The following is a 17445-nucleotide window of genomic DNA, read 5'->3' on the forward strand; positions in this document are numbered from 1 at the left end:
AAATAAACACTAAAAATTTAAAGCATGTATGTTATTTCATCTCTATGGTATATGGATGCTATTTTGTAGTTCTGGGATTATATCTAACATGTCATAATGTTGTTATCATATTATGGTAGAAAAGCAGAAACAATTTAAACAATTAACAACAAGAAACCAGAAATAAGAGTTTGGTTTTCATGTATTAATTTAAAAAGCAGACTTGAAGCTTCTACAGTATTATTCAAATACTATTTTAAAATTCAAAATAAATGTACAAAAAAAGATTGTAAAGAAAGGTCTAAAAAATGTTAACAGTAATTACCATGTATGTAATAAAATTTTCTGATTATTTCATTTTCTTCTTAAACACTTTGTATAGTCTAAATATTATAAAGTAAATAAAATATCATTATAAAATAACAAAACAATAACAGTGCTAATTGGCCAGTGAGATAATAATAACCACTGTAAGGACACAGAGATGGACCCTTGCAGCACATGGTAAGCATATAATCAGGAGGAATGAATGGCTGGGTGATCTACTCTGTATTAAAATGAAACACAAATTTAGATTATAGGGCTTAAAGCCATCTTAGTAATAGTTATCTTTTAAAATGCTGAATATTTAAAAATACACATTTGACTCCACTGAGTTCATGAACAAGGTAAGGCTATATACCCACACACAAAGTACTAGCTAATGTAATAAGAAGATGAACAAGAGATGTAGATACTGGAAAAGAAAAAATATAATGTCTTTGTTCACAGATGGCATTATTATCTATTTAGCAAATCTGAAAAAAATGACTCCAAACTCCTGAAACTAATAAGACATTATAGCAAGAATGCAAGACAAGATTAATAAATAAAAGTCAATCATTTCCTTATATATTGGCAATGGACAAGCAGAGCTTGAATTTAAAAACACAGTAACATTTATATTAGCATCCTCAAAACTGAAATACACAGGTATGGATCCAGAAAAACATGTATAAAAGCTATAAAAGGAAAACTACAAAACTCTGAATGAAATCAAAGAACTAAATGGATGAAGAGACATTCCATGTTTGTCAACAGTAAGATTCAGTATCATCAAAATGTCAGATCTTCATAGTGGAACTATAAATTCAATGCAATCCCAGTCAAAACCCTAAAAAATTATTTTGTGGGCACCAACAAAATGATTCTAAAATTTATATGGAAAGATGAAGACCCAGAATAGTTAACAAAAAGTATTACAGGAAAAGACAAAATTGGAGGACTGACACTACTCAATTTAAAGATTTAATACAAAGCTACAGTAATCAAGACAGGGCAGAATTGGTGAAAGAACAGATAAACAGATCAATGGATCAGAATAGTCCGCTCATCTTTAATAAGGGAGCAAAGGCAGTACAATGGAAAAAAGAGGCTTTTCAACAGAAGTACTGGAGCAACTGGACAGCCACATGCAAAGAACAGAAGAGAGGAGGAGAAGGGAAAAGAAAGGAGAGGATAAGGAAAGGAGAGGGGAGGAAAATAGAGGAGCTATTGGAGGTGATTAAGATTCAAGTTTATAATCTATATCTTTGCAAAGCATTAAACATACCCAGAATAAGGTAAGCTCTAGATAAGTAGATACAGCACTTAGTACTATCCTAATGCTTATTAAACCTCAGGGTTTGGGAATGACACAAGAGCCGGACATGATATGGAGATACCTCAAAGAGCTGGGACTAGAGGTCCCATTTGACCCAGGCAACCCTCTCCTGTGTATCTTTCCAAAAGAATTAAAAGAATCATACCACAGAGATGTATGAACACATATGTTTATAGCGCCACAGTTTGTAATAGCTAAAACTTGGAAACAGCCCATCTGCCCATCAGTTGGAAACTGGATAAAGAATATGTGTTTTTTCTATAAAATGGAATACTACTCAGCCATAAGAAGGAGAAATTAGATTTATTTATAGGGAAATGGATACATATTGAAGATGTACTCCTAAGTGAAATAAATAAGTCACACATGTGTAAATACCATAAATTTCTCTGGTGTGAAAAACTATAATAGTACATAAGATCCTGATGAGATAACTGACAATGTGAAATAGGAAGGAGAAGGGCTAAAGGTGTAGGGAAAGTGGGAAGGGTGGGGGAAAGTAATAAGGGAAAGAAAAAATATGAGAAAATGAAAAAATGGAAAGGAAGTATTTGTAAATGGGGAGGGGAGGAGGGGGTGAAGGGAGGGCAGGGACAAGGGGAAAAAATGAGAACTAAGGCCTGTCATGTAAAGGTACAAGATCCCAATAATGAATATAACTGTACTGTACTATATACCTAAAATGTACCAATAAACTCAACTTTTAAAAAAAAAGCCGGGCATGGGGGTGCATGGCCTGTTAATCCCAGCACTCGGGAGGCTGAGGCAGGAGGATCGCTGTGAGTTCGAGACCAGCCTGGGCTACATAGTAAGTTCCAGGTCAGTGTCATCTACATAGTGAGACCCTGTCTCAAAAAACAAAAAAACAAAAAAAAAAAAAAAAAAAAAAAAAAAAAAAAAAAAAAAAAAGAAAAAAAATGACACAATAGACCAGTTAGTATTATGGAAAGTAAAAGACCGGTCAGTATTATTAACTACTTTAAAATTTTAAATCACCAATATTAAGCTTAGATATTTTTTGTTTGATGAATATCTTTCAGCCTCAGAGAGTTCAGCATGCTAATAGTTTATTTCTACACTATCTTGTCCTTGAGTTTTAAAGTCCAGTTAGAAAAGAAAATATTGGAAATAAGGGAAAAGAAAAAAAAAATGAGGAAATGAAAAAAATGGAAATAAAGTACTTTTAAATAGGGAAGGGAGGAAGCGTTGAAGGGAGGGCAGGGGTAAGGGGAAAAAATGAGAACCAAGATCTGCCACATAAAGGTGCAAGATCCTAATGATGAATGTAACTGCATTGTATACCTAAAATGTACCAATAAACTCAATGAGAAAAAAAAGAAAATATTGGATTATATCAAGAAAAGTTATGTTCCTTGCCCTAACATGCAAAATACTCATGCCTTGCTAAGTTTGTCTATGAACACAAAATAGCTCCCCCACAGTTTTATTGCTGTCTCTTGAATTACACCAGGAGATGTACATAGTATCTCCATCCTCAAAGTGTCTCCCCACAAGATTCTTACTAATTTACTAATTACAAAGGGTAAAATAATAATTTTATAGTGGCAAAATTTGGCAGATACCTCCTTAGCCAAATGACCAATTATAATTATAACAAGACAAGTCAACATCATGTGAATCTTTATATGATACACTAAAAAGAACAGAACATTAGTTTGTGGCATTTCTGCCAAAATGTTATAACCCGAATCTAACTGCTAGGAAATACTGAACAAAAACAAAGAACATTCTACAAAATAACTGTCCTAACCTCTTTAAAAAAAAGTCAGTATTCATGGAATACAGGAAATACAAAGAGAAACTACAGATCAACTTCAGATGAAAGAAAATTAAAGAGATATGACTAAACCCACGCATAATCTTGAATTTTCTTTTACTATATATTTTAATGAAATAATTAGCAAAATCTGAATAGGGTCTATATGAGGTAGGAGTCAATATTATCTCCCATATGACTATCTAATTAACTCAGTACAGTTTATTATCCTTCTCCAACTGCTTCTTAGTATCACCTCTGCTATAAATTTTATATTCTGGTATGAATGTGTGGTTTGTCTTTGTTTTTCTAACAGGTAAATAAATTTTTTTTCTCATTCCTCACACCTTTATTATACAAATGGTGATATAAGCCACACATTTTCTTGTCTTTCATTTTTTAAACATTGTATCTTGATACTGATTTTTTTACTATCAATTAAACTGATTTTTTTTTTTTTTTTGGTACCAGGATTAAACTCGGGACCTTGTGTTTGCAAAGCAGGCAGTGGAACCACTGAGCTAAATCCCTGGCCCTAAATTGATGAACTTTATTGGATTTAAAACTATAACAAAGTTCATTCTAAAATATTCTGCAATGCAAAATTATTTCACTCAAGGAGTATTTAATAAATCGGAACACTAGCTATTACAAGAAATTTTCAAAAGCAGACTCATATTCATAAAACTTTATACATCATTTGAACATTTATACTACTGAAATCAAACATGCATCACCTCCAAACATTCTTGTGTCATGATTTTTTGTATATTACATTATTTAGCATCACTCATCACTATACAAATTTTATCATACACTCACGCCATTTTCCTTGGAATTTTTATCGCTGTCATTTTTTTATATCATCCTTCTTGAGAACAGTGGGGATTTCATCCATTACTGTAGATAAGTTTTTTATAGTCTTATTCAGCTGGTTTTACAACTGCAAATTCAATTTTTCAGAAACCTTTGTTTAGGTTTTCTTGTAACGAGAATCTCTGAGTTCACCAGAGAGGTTTTAGTTGGAAATTTCCAAATTTAATTGTTTCTTCATCTGTTTTTTTTCTTCTGGTAATTCTAGTTTCTATTCTACTTCAGCTCTTACTTTTCCATTCTTTTCCAATTTTTGCAAGAGACTTCCTGTATCTACTATTGCATAATTATACATAAGTCCTACACTTTCTCTTATGTCCTTTAATTTTTGTTTTACTGTTCGTGTTGGAAGTAACAACCTGTTTCCTACCACATCTTCCTGCAATGATTCAGACTCTCCACGACTTTTTTTCATCTTCTGAAGTATCTGTTACTTTCCAGAAAAGCAAGACTCATGGAGTACTAATTATTACAAAGTTTTTTTTTGGGGGGGGTACTGGGGATTGAACTCGGGTCCTTGCGCTTGCAAGGCAGGCCACCGAACCGCTGAGCTAAATCCCCAGCCCTTTACAAAGTTTCTTTACCTGAGCTTGGGAAAGATGCCATCCAAGAGATTTCTTCCAAATCTTTTTCAAGAAAGTATCCACAATAGCTTTGATAAAAATAAACAAAAGCCATTAAGAGATCCCTGTTAATTGTGATCATCTGAGATTTTTTTTCCTTATTTTTAGATGGCTTCTCCTGCTGATATCAACTTTGTCATCTCACTTTTTCATGTCTTCCTCATTCTGATCATCCTCATAATCCTCAGCTTCTTTTGCTTCCATGAGGTCAAACTCATTTTGATTATTATCTTCTTCAGTTTCACCATTATCTTTAGAATCATCTTTTTTATCTTCTTTCTTCCTTTCATGTTTATCTTCTTTTTATCTTTATCATCTCCTGATTTTCTCCATTTGGGCTTTGGTTAATCAGTTTCAGCATCTCCTTCTTTCTTTTCTCTCATCTTTTTTGCTTTTCTTACCCTTTTCTTTTTTGTCCTCTTTCTCAGGAAGAGATAGTAATGATTTGTATTTTCTCATACCAAAATCTCTTTGAAGCATTTCACTGAAAAGTTCTGCAAACAATGAAACCTCAAATGAGTGTTCTTTATTATCCTCTAATCTGTAATCCAAAAGGACACTCAAAGGCATGCTGCTACAATCAAAGTTGCCACTTTTTGCAGCCCAGTTCAGAGGTACAGTGATAGCTGGTTTATCAGTCAAAATGTATCTTCTTTCCTGATGCTGGCAGCCATTTCCTCTTGCAGTTTCTCTTTTGTTCCTCTTTATCACCTTCAGATTTCCTATCTTGAAACTGATATTTTATACCAGTAAACAAAAGAGTATCTTTACCCTTCTTTTCTTTATTTATTTTATTTTTAGGCCAGTTTTTGTTTACTTTGTAAGAAGGCAAAACAGTAGGACATTTCACAGGTATATGGAAAAATAAAAGAAAAATGGATCCAATACTTACACCACATACTATGATAAATTCCAAACAGATTAGAACCTTATGTTAAAAATTAAAACCATAGATATACTTTAAGAAAATATAGGGTGAACTGCCTTACAACTAGGGACTAGAGGAAGGTCTTAGATGATGTGAAATCAAGAATTAATAAATATGTATATGAAAAAGAATTTGCTGGACAAAAAACACCATAAAGTAAAAAGATACCTGACAATCTGGTAAAAAATTTATAATACAAAACTTGTAATACAAAGGCTTAATATCCAAAAACATAGTATGTCTTAAAAATAAAAAGGAGAGCTCATTTCAGCAGCACATATACTAAAAATGAAGAGGAAAAGTCCAACAATCCAGTATTTACAAACAGGCAAAAACAGATTAGACTTTACAAAAAGAAACATTGAAGATAATATATTTGAATTTTTTAGAAAAATTTAAGTTTTACTTTATAATGATATGTTTTATATAATAAAAATAAAGAGGAAAAGGTAGTCTTGAAATATTGAGGGGGGAAAAAGGAATTCTGAAACAAAAAACTTAACTATAAATCAAGTTGATGGAATAGCGACACAAGAAAAGTTACTTCGTGTTACCTAAAAAGACAGTATTTTATTACATGGTACTCTATTAATATGTATGAATTTTGTGTGTCAGTATAAAATTTTTAAGAGAAATAAGTTAAAAATAGTGTTTTGACTATACATTGATACTAATATATTATAAAAATGAAGAGAACTTCTGGTTACAGTAATACTGACATTATCGCTTACATCAGATATCCCCTCAAAGCTTTATGTGCTCAAAGTGAGGCTTCTGGAAAGTGCCTACATCATGGGGTGCATGTGATAATAATCAGTAGGCTCATCCACAAGAGTTCATAGCAATTTCACTCAATAGGTCCATGGTGAATTTTGGGGAAACAGCTAAAAAACTGAACGAGCTAAACAAAAAGTTTCAAAATTTAAATGACAGATTCAGCAAGGATATACAATCCTCAAAAGATGTCAGACAGAAACACTTGAAATAAAAAAACTACAGAATTGATTTAGCCAGGGATTTATAGCTCAGTGGTTCTGCCACCTGCCTCACAAGTGCAAGGTCCGGATCCCTGGTAAAAACAAAGCAAACCAAAACAAAAAAAACTAGAGAATTCATAGACTGCAGAAATGACCAATGTGAAAACATAATGTCTGATGTTGAGAACAAAAGAGTGAATTACAAATAAAAAAGCTCAGAGAAGCTACAAAGAAAATAAGAGAACATGAGATGACTAAGCTACTAGATGACAAGAAGTCCACCTACCGCTAATCACAGTTAGAGAAAAACAAGATGGTAGTACAGATAAACTAACATCCTTACAAAAATCATGGAAGAAAAATTTACCAAATATAAGAAAAGCATAAAAAACACAAGTGTTGCTTATAAAACATCCAACAATTATGATGAAAAAAAGAAGCTAACCAAGGCATATCCTTATTAAATTACCAGAATTCCAAGAAAAAAACAGAATTTTATAAGCAGTCAGACAAAACCAAAAAATAAAATATAAATGTAACCAATTAGAATCACAGCAGACTTCTCAACACAAAGCCTAAAGACTAAAAGAGCTTAGAATGAAGTATTTCAAGCCCTAAGACAAATAATTTCCAACCCAGCAAAGCTGTACTTTAAACTACATGGAGAAATAATGTATTTCCATAAAAAAGACCAGCTTAGAAGATATATGAGTGCTAAATCAGCTCTAGAAAATACTTAAGAATATTCTCGACAGAAACAACAAATCAGACACAGCTCAAAACACAGAACCTAGTGAGGTCACAGCAACAAAAAAAATCAGGAAAAGAAAAAGGATACAACAACAGATAAAGAAGACAATGATAGTAAATAATCAACACATGTTAGTAATATCTCTGAATGTGAATGGCCTCACCTCTCCAATTAAAAAGACAAAGAATGGAAGATTGGATCAAAAAACAGGATCCAACAATCTGCTGCATTCAAGAAACTCATCTAAAAAATGAGAACCAAGACCTGTCATGTAAAGGTACAAGATTCCAAGGATGCATGTAACTGTACTGTATACCTAAAATGTACCAATAAATTCAATGAGAAAAAAAAAAGAAACTCATCTAATCCAAAAAGACATTCATATATTAAAGAATGGAAAACAATATTTCATAAACCAGGGCTCCCAAAACAAGCAGGGTTAGCAATACTAATCAAATGAACACTAACACCATCAGAGTAGGTGATTTTAACACCTCCATTTTAACAAAGAGATAGATCAACCAAACAAAAAACTAATGATGAAATTTCAGAGCTGAACCACACCTTTGAACACAAGGACTTAAGGGCTATATGCAGAATATTCCTCTCCTCTACAACGAAGTATACATTCTTTTCAGCAGCACATGGTACTTTTTCCAAAATAGATAATATAGCAAAAAGCCTGCTTAAGTAAATAAAACACCATAGAAATTGCCCCAGGCATACTATCAGAAAAGTGTACAAAAAAAATAGAAATCAACAATAGAAGAAATTTTAGAAAAGACAAAAACTCCTGGAAAATTGTTAACATACTCCTTACCAATGGGTCACAGAAAAAAAGTCAAAGAAGAAATTTAAATTTTTTCTTAAGTTAATGACAACGACAGCACAGCTTGACAAAACTTCTGGGACACTATGAAAGCAAATCTAAAAGGAAAATTCATTGTAATCAATGCTTATATTAGGAAAACAGAGCAAGCTTAAATAGACAGCCATATGAGAAATCTTAAGACACTTGATAAACAAGAACAAACCAGCCCCAAACCAAAATTAAGAGGGGAAATTACAAAGAGCAGAAATCAATGAAAACTGAGAATTAAAAAACAGTAAAAAAAAAAAAAATCAAATTGAAAAGCTGATTCTTTTATTACTTTTTTTTTAATTGAGACAGGGTCTCACTATGTAGTTGAGACTGACCTGGAACTCACTGTGTAGCCCAGGCTGGTCTCGAACTCACAGCAATCCTCCTGCCTCAGCCTCCCAAGCGCTGGGATTACAGGTGTGCACCACCATTCCTGGCTGAAAAGCTGATTCTTGAAAGAATAAATAACATAGATAAAGGCTGGGGATTTAGCTCAGTGGTGCTGCCACCTGCCTCGCAAGCACAAGGACCAGAGTTTGATCCCTGGTACCAAAGGGGGGAAAAAAATAGATAAGCCCCTAGCCAGACTTACCAAGAGAAAACAAGAAAAGATTCACATCAATGCAATTAGAAACGAAAAAATTGAAATCACAACAGACACTGTGCAAGTCTAGATGATAGTAACTATGTCAAAAAATTATACTCCAAAAAATTAGCAAGTGTTGAAGAAATGAAGATTCCTAGATACATACAAACTATCAAAAGTAATCCAAGAAGACATAAATATACTTAATAATCCAATAATAATCAATGTAATTGTTACAGTCATAAAGAATATACCAACTACAAAAAGCTCAGGGCTTGATGTATTCATTGCTGAATTCTACAAAACCTTTATGGCGGATGTTATATGTCAATACTCCTCCAGCTCTTCAAAGAAATGGAAAGGGAGGCTCTCATTATCTCACCCTGATCTCAAAACAGATAAAACCCCAGCTTTAAAAAAAAAAAGTATAGGCAAATCTCCTTAAGGAACATAGAAGCAAAAATCCTTAACAAGGTATTAGCAAATAGAATAGTGCAATAACACTATTAGTGTACTAATAGTGCAAATAGTGCATTATCAAAAAGATTATACATTGTATCAAGTACATTTCATCCCAGAACTTTAAGGATGGTTCAACACATGTTAAGTCAATAAATGTAATCCATCACATAAACAGAAGGTCAAAAACTATATGAGCATTTCAATAGATGTAGAAAAGTCTTTCCACAAAATCCAACACCCCTTCATGATAAAAGCCCTGAAAAAAACAGGTATAGAAGGACTATACTTGAATATGATAAAAGTTTTATAAGACAAATCAATATCCAGTATCATACTAAATGGGGGAAAACTAAAAGCAGTCTCCCTAAAATTAGGAACAAGACAAGGATGTCAACTATTGTACTATTCAACATCATACTTGAAACATTAGCCATAGCAATTAGGCAAGAGAAAAAATAAAAAAGGATACATATAGGAAAAGGAAGAACTTAAATTATTATTTGTAGAGGACGTGATATTCTACATAGAAGACCCAAAGAACTCTGTTAAAAAAAACTTTTAGAATTATTAACAAACTCCAGCAGTGTAACAGGACACAAGATCAATACACAAAAGTCATTTGCATCTATGTACACCAACAATGAATGGGATGACAAGTAAATTATGAAAATAATAACATTCATAGTAGCTCCAAGAAAAATGAGATATGTAGGAATGACCCTAACCAAGGAAGTGAAAGACCTACTCTGAAAAAGGAGATTGAAGAGGACAACAGAAAACAGAAAGATGTCCTCTGCTCCTGAATAGGCAGAATCAATATTATCAAAATGACCATACTCTCAAAACTATTATACAGATTCAATGCAGTTCCAATCAAAACACTAACAGCACACTTTAGAGATCTCGGAAAAAAAATTCTAAAATTCAAATGGAACCAGAAGAAACCCAGAATAGCAAAAGTCAGTTTAGGCAATAGGAGTAAAGCAAGAAGAATAGCAATACCTGATTTGAAGCTATACTACAAAGCTATAGTGATAAAAACAGCATGATATTAGAACAAAAACAGATATGAGGATCAATGGAACAGAACTGAGCATACAGAAACTTCCCCAGACACATTAAACTATTTGATCTTTGATAAAGGGGACAAAAGCATATGTTGGAGGAAAGATAGCCTATTCAAAAACTGGTGATGGGAAAACTGGTTATCTGCGTACAGAAGATTAAAAATAGACCCGTAACTCTCACCATATACTCAATTAAAATCAAAATGGATCAAAGATCTAAACATTACAACAGAAACATTAAACTTACTAAAAAATAAAATAGGTAAAATATCTGAAGACATAGGTGTAGGTAAGGATTTTCTAAACACTAGAGAAATGAAAATTAAAACATTTAAAAAAACAAAAACTAAGATTTCATTTTACTCCAGAAAGAATGGCAATCACTAAGAAATCAAATAATAACAAATGCCAGAGAGGCTGTGATGAAAATGGAACACTCCTTCATTGTTGGTGGAAATGTAAACTAGTACAGCTACTATGGAAATCACGGAAATTTCTCAAAGAACTGAAATTAGAAATATCATATGATCCAGTGATCCCCCTGCTAGGTATCTTCCCCAAAGAGCTTAAGATATTATACTACAGCAATACATACATATCCATGTTCATAGTAGCACAAATCATAATAGCTAAATCCCAGAAACAGCCTGTATACCCATCTACCCATCACGCATGACTGGATAAAGAAAATGTGGTATCTATTATAATAGATTTAATTATAATTTAATTATAATTATTTGCTATAAAGAATGACAAATTTGAGACATTTGTAGGAAAGTGGATGCACCTGGAAAACAAAAAGTTGAGTGAAATAAGCCACACATATAAGCTTAAATACTATATGGTATCTTTCATTTGAGTGAGGCAAAGTACAAACAAAGAAAAATAAAAGATGAGTACAAGGGTACAAAGAGATGGATCTCTTGTAATAGGGAAGTAATCCAAGGGAAAAAGTACAAGGGATGAGAAGGAGGGGAAGGATAAACAAGTAGAATAAAGATTGGGAGGCATAGGAACCCAATAACCTCAATTAATGTAAACATTTTGTGCCATAACATAAGCTAAATCAACAAGAATAAAAAATGGATTAGGGGAATTAGAGGAGGAAGGAGGGAGAACGGGAATAAAAAAAAAACAAGCTGTGGTATATACATGTAACCATTTCCCAAGACGATGAGAAACTGCATGGACTGCAAATATGTACTAATACAATTGAAAAATTTTAAAATTCAGCTAATAAAACAAAAGGAAAGACTTTTAAAAATTACAATTTTGTGGCACCTAATGAAATAATGGATTTACCTAAGAATCATCAGAGGTTGCTAAAACTATTAGGTGAAGAACTAATGGCAAACTTTACAAGGAAGGAATCAGACTAAGGCTATCTTAACCCACTAATCAATTCTGACATACAAAGGAAAACCAGCTATCATGTGCTTCCATTTAAATGTTTCATGTGCACAAAAAAGGGGGATTCTTTAAAAGGTTTTCTCACTTGGTAGGAATTTTTATGTAATTTTTACAGACAGCATAATGTTTTCAATTTTTATTGTATACATACAAGTTTCATAAAATGTGAAATATGTATTCATATAGAAAATTCAATCTTATTTTTATATTTAACAACTATTTTTTTTTCAAAAAGACCTTTAACTGATTTTAATCTTTCTATAATACTTACTGTGAATTCATATCTTCTACTAATTGGGTGAGCTTTTTCCAGGGATTATACTCAGAGTCAATGCTATAAAGCCGCATGTGTAAGGCTAATACATGAAACAGCTGATCTAAATAAATTGAAGAAAACATAATTAGAAAGTTTACATAATTCTTCCAGAATAAAACTTTCTCAAAAGTGCTAGTTAATTGATAGGGAAATCTACTTCATACCCTGCCCATTATAATTCATCAAGTTTAAACTCCAACTACTTTGCATTTAAAATGCCTCTAATGCCAGACAACTATTAAATACACAGAATGAAAACCTATAATCATGATCAAACAGTTAAAAACTAAAAAAAAAAAAAAAAACCAACAACAACAACAATATATTATACACCAGCTATATGCATGGCATTTTAAAAATTGAAAAACAATTGTATCTAGAAACCCTACTGTCAAATTTCAGAAAATAACAGCAAAAAGAAATTTCTGGTACAATACTTTTCTTTTTTTCTTTTTCTTTTTTGGTACTGGGGATCGAACTTGGGTCCTTGTGCTTGCGAGGGAGGCGGCAGAACCACTGAACTAAATCCCCAGCCCTGGTACAATACATTTTTAAATTGTTAGTTGCAGGTATAACTCCATTCTGGTAAGATACTTGTTAAATTGTTAGTTTAGGCTTTATAGAAAGAGTTTGGAAATGAGTAACATTATTAAACAAACTTACAGGTGTACTATGATTTCAATTTATGTGTAGGAGGCACCACTGTCTGATAGGAGCCAAGAAGTTCTATTCTGGCCATGAATCCCTAAACAAATTACTTTAGTTTTGTTATCTATAGAAGGACCATAATATCCTCTTTCTGGGCTATTCTACAGTAATCAGTTTCAGCAACAGCTTACATCTGTAGTATATGTATGTGCGTGCACACATGTGTATGGTATGTTTACACACATGTTTTCTATGAAAAATTCCAAATGTGAAATAAACTTAAGGAACTTGAGGTTTTACAATTAAAATTACAGGTTATGATACATTAGAAAAACAAGGTTTTAATATAAAATTACCACTCTACAAGCAAATATTAACATACATTTTTAATTCTCCTGTTTCTTCTCTAGTTCCTCCTGTTACTTTATATGCTATTCTTCTAATGAACACTAAAGAGTGACCTTCTCCATAAAAAAGGAGAAAGATCCTTTCTTAATCCTTTCTCTCTTATTCTGCATAACTACTTCACTGAAGCTGTATCTTCTACTTCTACTACTGTAATTCAGAAAGCTCTGTAGTATTTCAAAATCAATATATTCAAAACTAACCTGATTCCATATTCCTGCCCAGCTGTACTTTCGTTTCCTTTTATAGTCTTTGAGTGAATGACACCACTGCCTATGCAAACATCCAAGGAAAAACTTGAGAATCATTTCCCACATTCATATGTAACTGATTATCGATCCTACTGATTCAGCCTATAATCCACCCTCTTCTCCACTATGCTGCTACATCAGTTTTTCACCTGGTTTATTCAACGGATTACTCACTGATGCCTTTTGTCTCACTGTTTCCAATCCCTCTATTCAGTAAATCTAATATCTCACAGTTCATTGGCGGACCAGTGGAAAAATTAGGTGTAGAAGTCCTTCAACAAGCTAGAAGCTATCTTCTTTTTTGGCCTACTTCTTAACCTTCCTTCTTCCGTAAGTATCCCCCAAAGTACCATGTCTCACTCTGTCATTGCAAGATGTTGTCTCAGCCCGCATTAGTGCTATACTTTCTAGTCCTCCAAATTCAAGCTGGCTTTTAAGAGCTACTCCATGTTCTCCTCTGCAAGATTTTCCCTGTTATCTCAGAAAAATATTATCCCTTGTTTTATACATTTTGTATATCTCGAGCTCAATTTCAACAATTCTGACACAATCTTGTAAATATTTTTCACTACTTCCTCTCCTATTAGTTGCTGAGCTCTTCATGAAGAAGATAATTGTATCTCTTCATCTTTGTTCCTCTAGGCTAGTACAGTGCTTTACACATGAAAGGATTTTCTAAAATTAGGGTGAATACTGTATGAATCAATCTATACTCCTATAAAAACATAAACATAAAACTCATGGTGGTTTTACTTTTATATTCTTCCTTTTCTGTCATAATGACACATTGGTTCAGTCACCAAGAAGTAGGCCAATTAATCAGTTCTAATTTCACTGCACCAAAAGAAACTGACCTCTCAACTCTGATTACTAAAGCAGTATTTGACCTATTTGCTCCTATCATCTTCTTTCCCACACTGGCTGCTGCAACAGCTCATCTGAGACAAAGAATTCTATTTTCTTCAATATCTAATTAAATTCTTTAAAACTGTGACTAGTCTAATGTATTAAAATATGCTTAATCACAAGATTAATCATAAGACACATCATTACCAAAACTGAGAAGATAACACTGAAAGGCCAATTTGTTCTTAAGAAAAACCTAAGATTTAATTCTAAGAACTCTTAGGTTGAGTTAAAAAGTAAAAATAATTCTATCTCTAACAACATTTTTAAAAGCTATTTTATAAAAAAAACTATAAAATATTCATTGATAGTTAAGAGTCTTATATATACACACATATAAAATATTTTGCTAATATTTACGACCTCAGGAAAACCCACTTAACTCTAAGTTGTTGTATGTTAAAATCTGATTTTGAAATAGATATTCACTGAGCTTGTTTATCAACTTCAAAATTCTATGTCTCTGTCAGTTACTTCTAAACAATTAAGAAATCTAAAACATGTTTTTCTTAGTATAACTCATGCTAATCATTAAGATATAATTAAAGAGAAAAGTTATACTACTTATGTAAATTTTCATTCTATCTTAAATTGTACTACCATTAAAATGTACTGAAGGTAAACTTAACTGGGTCTGTATTCAATATTTTCATATTATCTGTGTACTCCTCATTGGTTAAATAACTGCCATGAAAAAATTCTCATCTAAGAAAATGATACTCTCAATATCACTGGAGAGAAAAAGACCCATTTTTTTGCAACTAAATAATCAAAGTTAGGGCCAGGGATTTAGCTCAGTGGTTCTGCCATCTGCCTTGCAAACGCAAGTAGCTGAGTTCGATCCCCGGTACCAAAAAAAAAAAAAAATCATCAAAGTGAAGAAATAGCCCTCGCCCACTTATCCCAGGTGTGCACATGCACCTCTCACAACACAGCTATTTTCTCCTGGCCCCTCCATACATCCCTGAGAAATCTGCCATGGAGAAACAGAAAAAGAGCACTTCAAATAAGGTCCCAGACAGCTCTAAGAAAAAAAGGAACATTTGTAACTCAAGAGACAGGAGGTTCACATCCTAGAGTGACAGAGCTGACTCACCCTTCCCTATCCTGCTCCTCAGCACTCCAGGAAAGGCATGGCAGGAAGTCAAGTGGAGGTTATGGTGACATTTTAAAGGAGTAAGGACAAATTCACTAATTACTATGATATGTACTAAAATAACATACAAAAGTACTTTAGCTCCTTTATCTAATGTCATTTGAGTTTTACAGTAACCAGATACTCAGCATAGGTATTATTCCACAATATAGTACAAACTTAGGTGACTTTCCTAAAGTCTAACAGATAACAATAGGACCAGAATCTACAGCTAACTCCAACCTACTATTCCTTCCAGCGCTGTATAGAAATGCTGCCTCTAGTCAGTAAGGGCATCCATAAGTGTGAGGGTAGAATGGGATGTTTTGCTTACTTTGAAGAGGGTTTATTCCCTCTATCAGAAAGAAAAACACTGAAGGCCAGGGCTGTCTTTAGTACTTTCCTACTTCTCTGCTGTGTTCCTCCTCTCCTGCCTCCTAGAGTACTATGCCTCCACTCCCAGGCAAACTGTGCCTCTGTTCTATGGTTATCCCTTTTACAGATATTAATATTAGCTTCATCAAACTCTTCTCCTTCTACTTAAGGTTTAAGTGGCTAGCAGCCTCCCTTTTCACCTGTACAACATGGCATTGAGCCAAGGAAACAATCTTTGCACAATTCTGCAGTCGTAGAAGATGAGAAAGCTAAGTGTTTAGGACTTCCCATCTCCTCTTTACCCAAGAGGACAAGCTCTATGAATCCAGGTCGTATTTAAGTGCCTCATTTAAAACAGATGATGAGGAGTGGGGTGACTGTGTCCAGTCTCACTACAGAAAGAGTCGCCTTGCCCTAAGCTAAGTAAAATCTGAGGACCTCTAACCCTTACAGTGGAAGCACTTGGATTTCTGAAATGTCCAAACTATAAATGCAGAAAGGCTTGGCTGTCTAGACTACAAAGCACAGAATTTTCAGAAAGCCTTTAAATAGTTAAAGCTACTCCTCTAACTCAAATTTTCAGATCACATTCTTAGCCCTCTCAACACAAGCCTCCCAAATTAACAATGTATTTTTTTTACAATAGATAAAATAATATGATGGAAATAAATCTCATCCAGTTTTCCTAACCTCATCTCTTAATTGATCAATAAATTAGGTGTTTAAAAAAAAACCTGTAAAAGATTGATCTCTCAGTCCTCAAATCTGCACTTTGTAATCCTAACCCCTAAGGCAATGCTAAGAGATAAGGCCTAGAAAATTAGTGCCCAACAACAAAATCGAAAGAGATCCCTTCCCCTTCCACTATGTGCAGTTATGGTGAGTAGACAGCTCTCCATAAGAAAGCAGGTTCTTTCAGACACTGAATCTACTGGTGCTTTGATCTTGGACTTCCTAGCTTCCAGAATTGTGAGAAATAAATTTTTGTTGAGTATAAGCCACTCAGTCTACTGTATTTTGTTACTGCAGTTTGAACAGACTAAGACAAAAATTAAGCTAAAAATTAACTAATCATGCTTTGCATCCTTACCATACACTCCCAATTTGATAATGACAGTGTTGCAGTAGTAGAAATAGTAATGACAAGATTCAGAATCTACAGGGGCTTGAACTTATGTTGCGAAAAATGAATTACAATTATTCCCTGGCTAGGCATTACGAGATACAGAATGCAACATGTTAAATAACTTACCCTAAAACATCTGGCCATTAATAAAGAAATAAGTAAGATTCAAACCCAAGTACTTAGTCCTGAATCTCATCTATCTAGTCTACATTATGCTGCCTTTTACTACTATCCTTTAAAAGGCTTATCAATGGCCAGGGATTTAGCTCAGCGGTTCAGTGGCCTGCCTTGCAAGGGCAAGGACCCGAGTTCAATCCCCAGTACCAAAAAAAAAAAAACCAAAAAA

The 17445-nt window shown here is 33.4% G+C and overlaps 1 protein-coding gene across 1 annotated transcript in view; it reads right to left on the bottom strand.

Annotated features, from left to right (window-relative positions):
• The window catches only part of Ubr3 (ubiquitin protein ligase E3 component n-recognin 3), a 188905-nt gene that overhangs the window by 26890 nt on the left and 144570 nt on the right, over positions 1-17445 (bottom strand). Inside the window, exon 33 of the mRNA XM_033756366.1 lies at positions 12209-12314. Coding sequence (XP_033612257.1) covers positions 12209-12314 — 106 coding nt within the window. The remainder of the gene's footprint in view (positions 1-12208; positions 12315-17445) is intronic.

The sequence above is a fragment of the Fukomys damarensis genome, unplaced genomic scaffold (genome assembly GCF_012274545.1).
Source record: "Fukomys damarensis isolate Sample0158 unplaced genomic scaffold, DMR_v1.0_HiC HiC_scaffold_26, whole genome shotgun sequence".
Taxonomy (NCBI): Eukaryota; Metazoa; Chordata; class Mammalia; order Rodentia; family Bathyergidae; genus Fukomys; species Fukomys damarensis.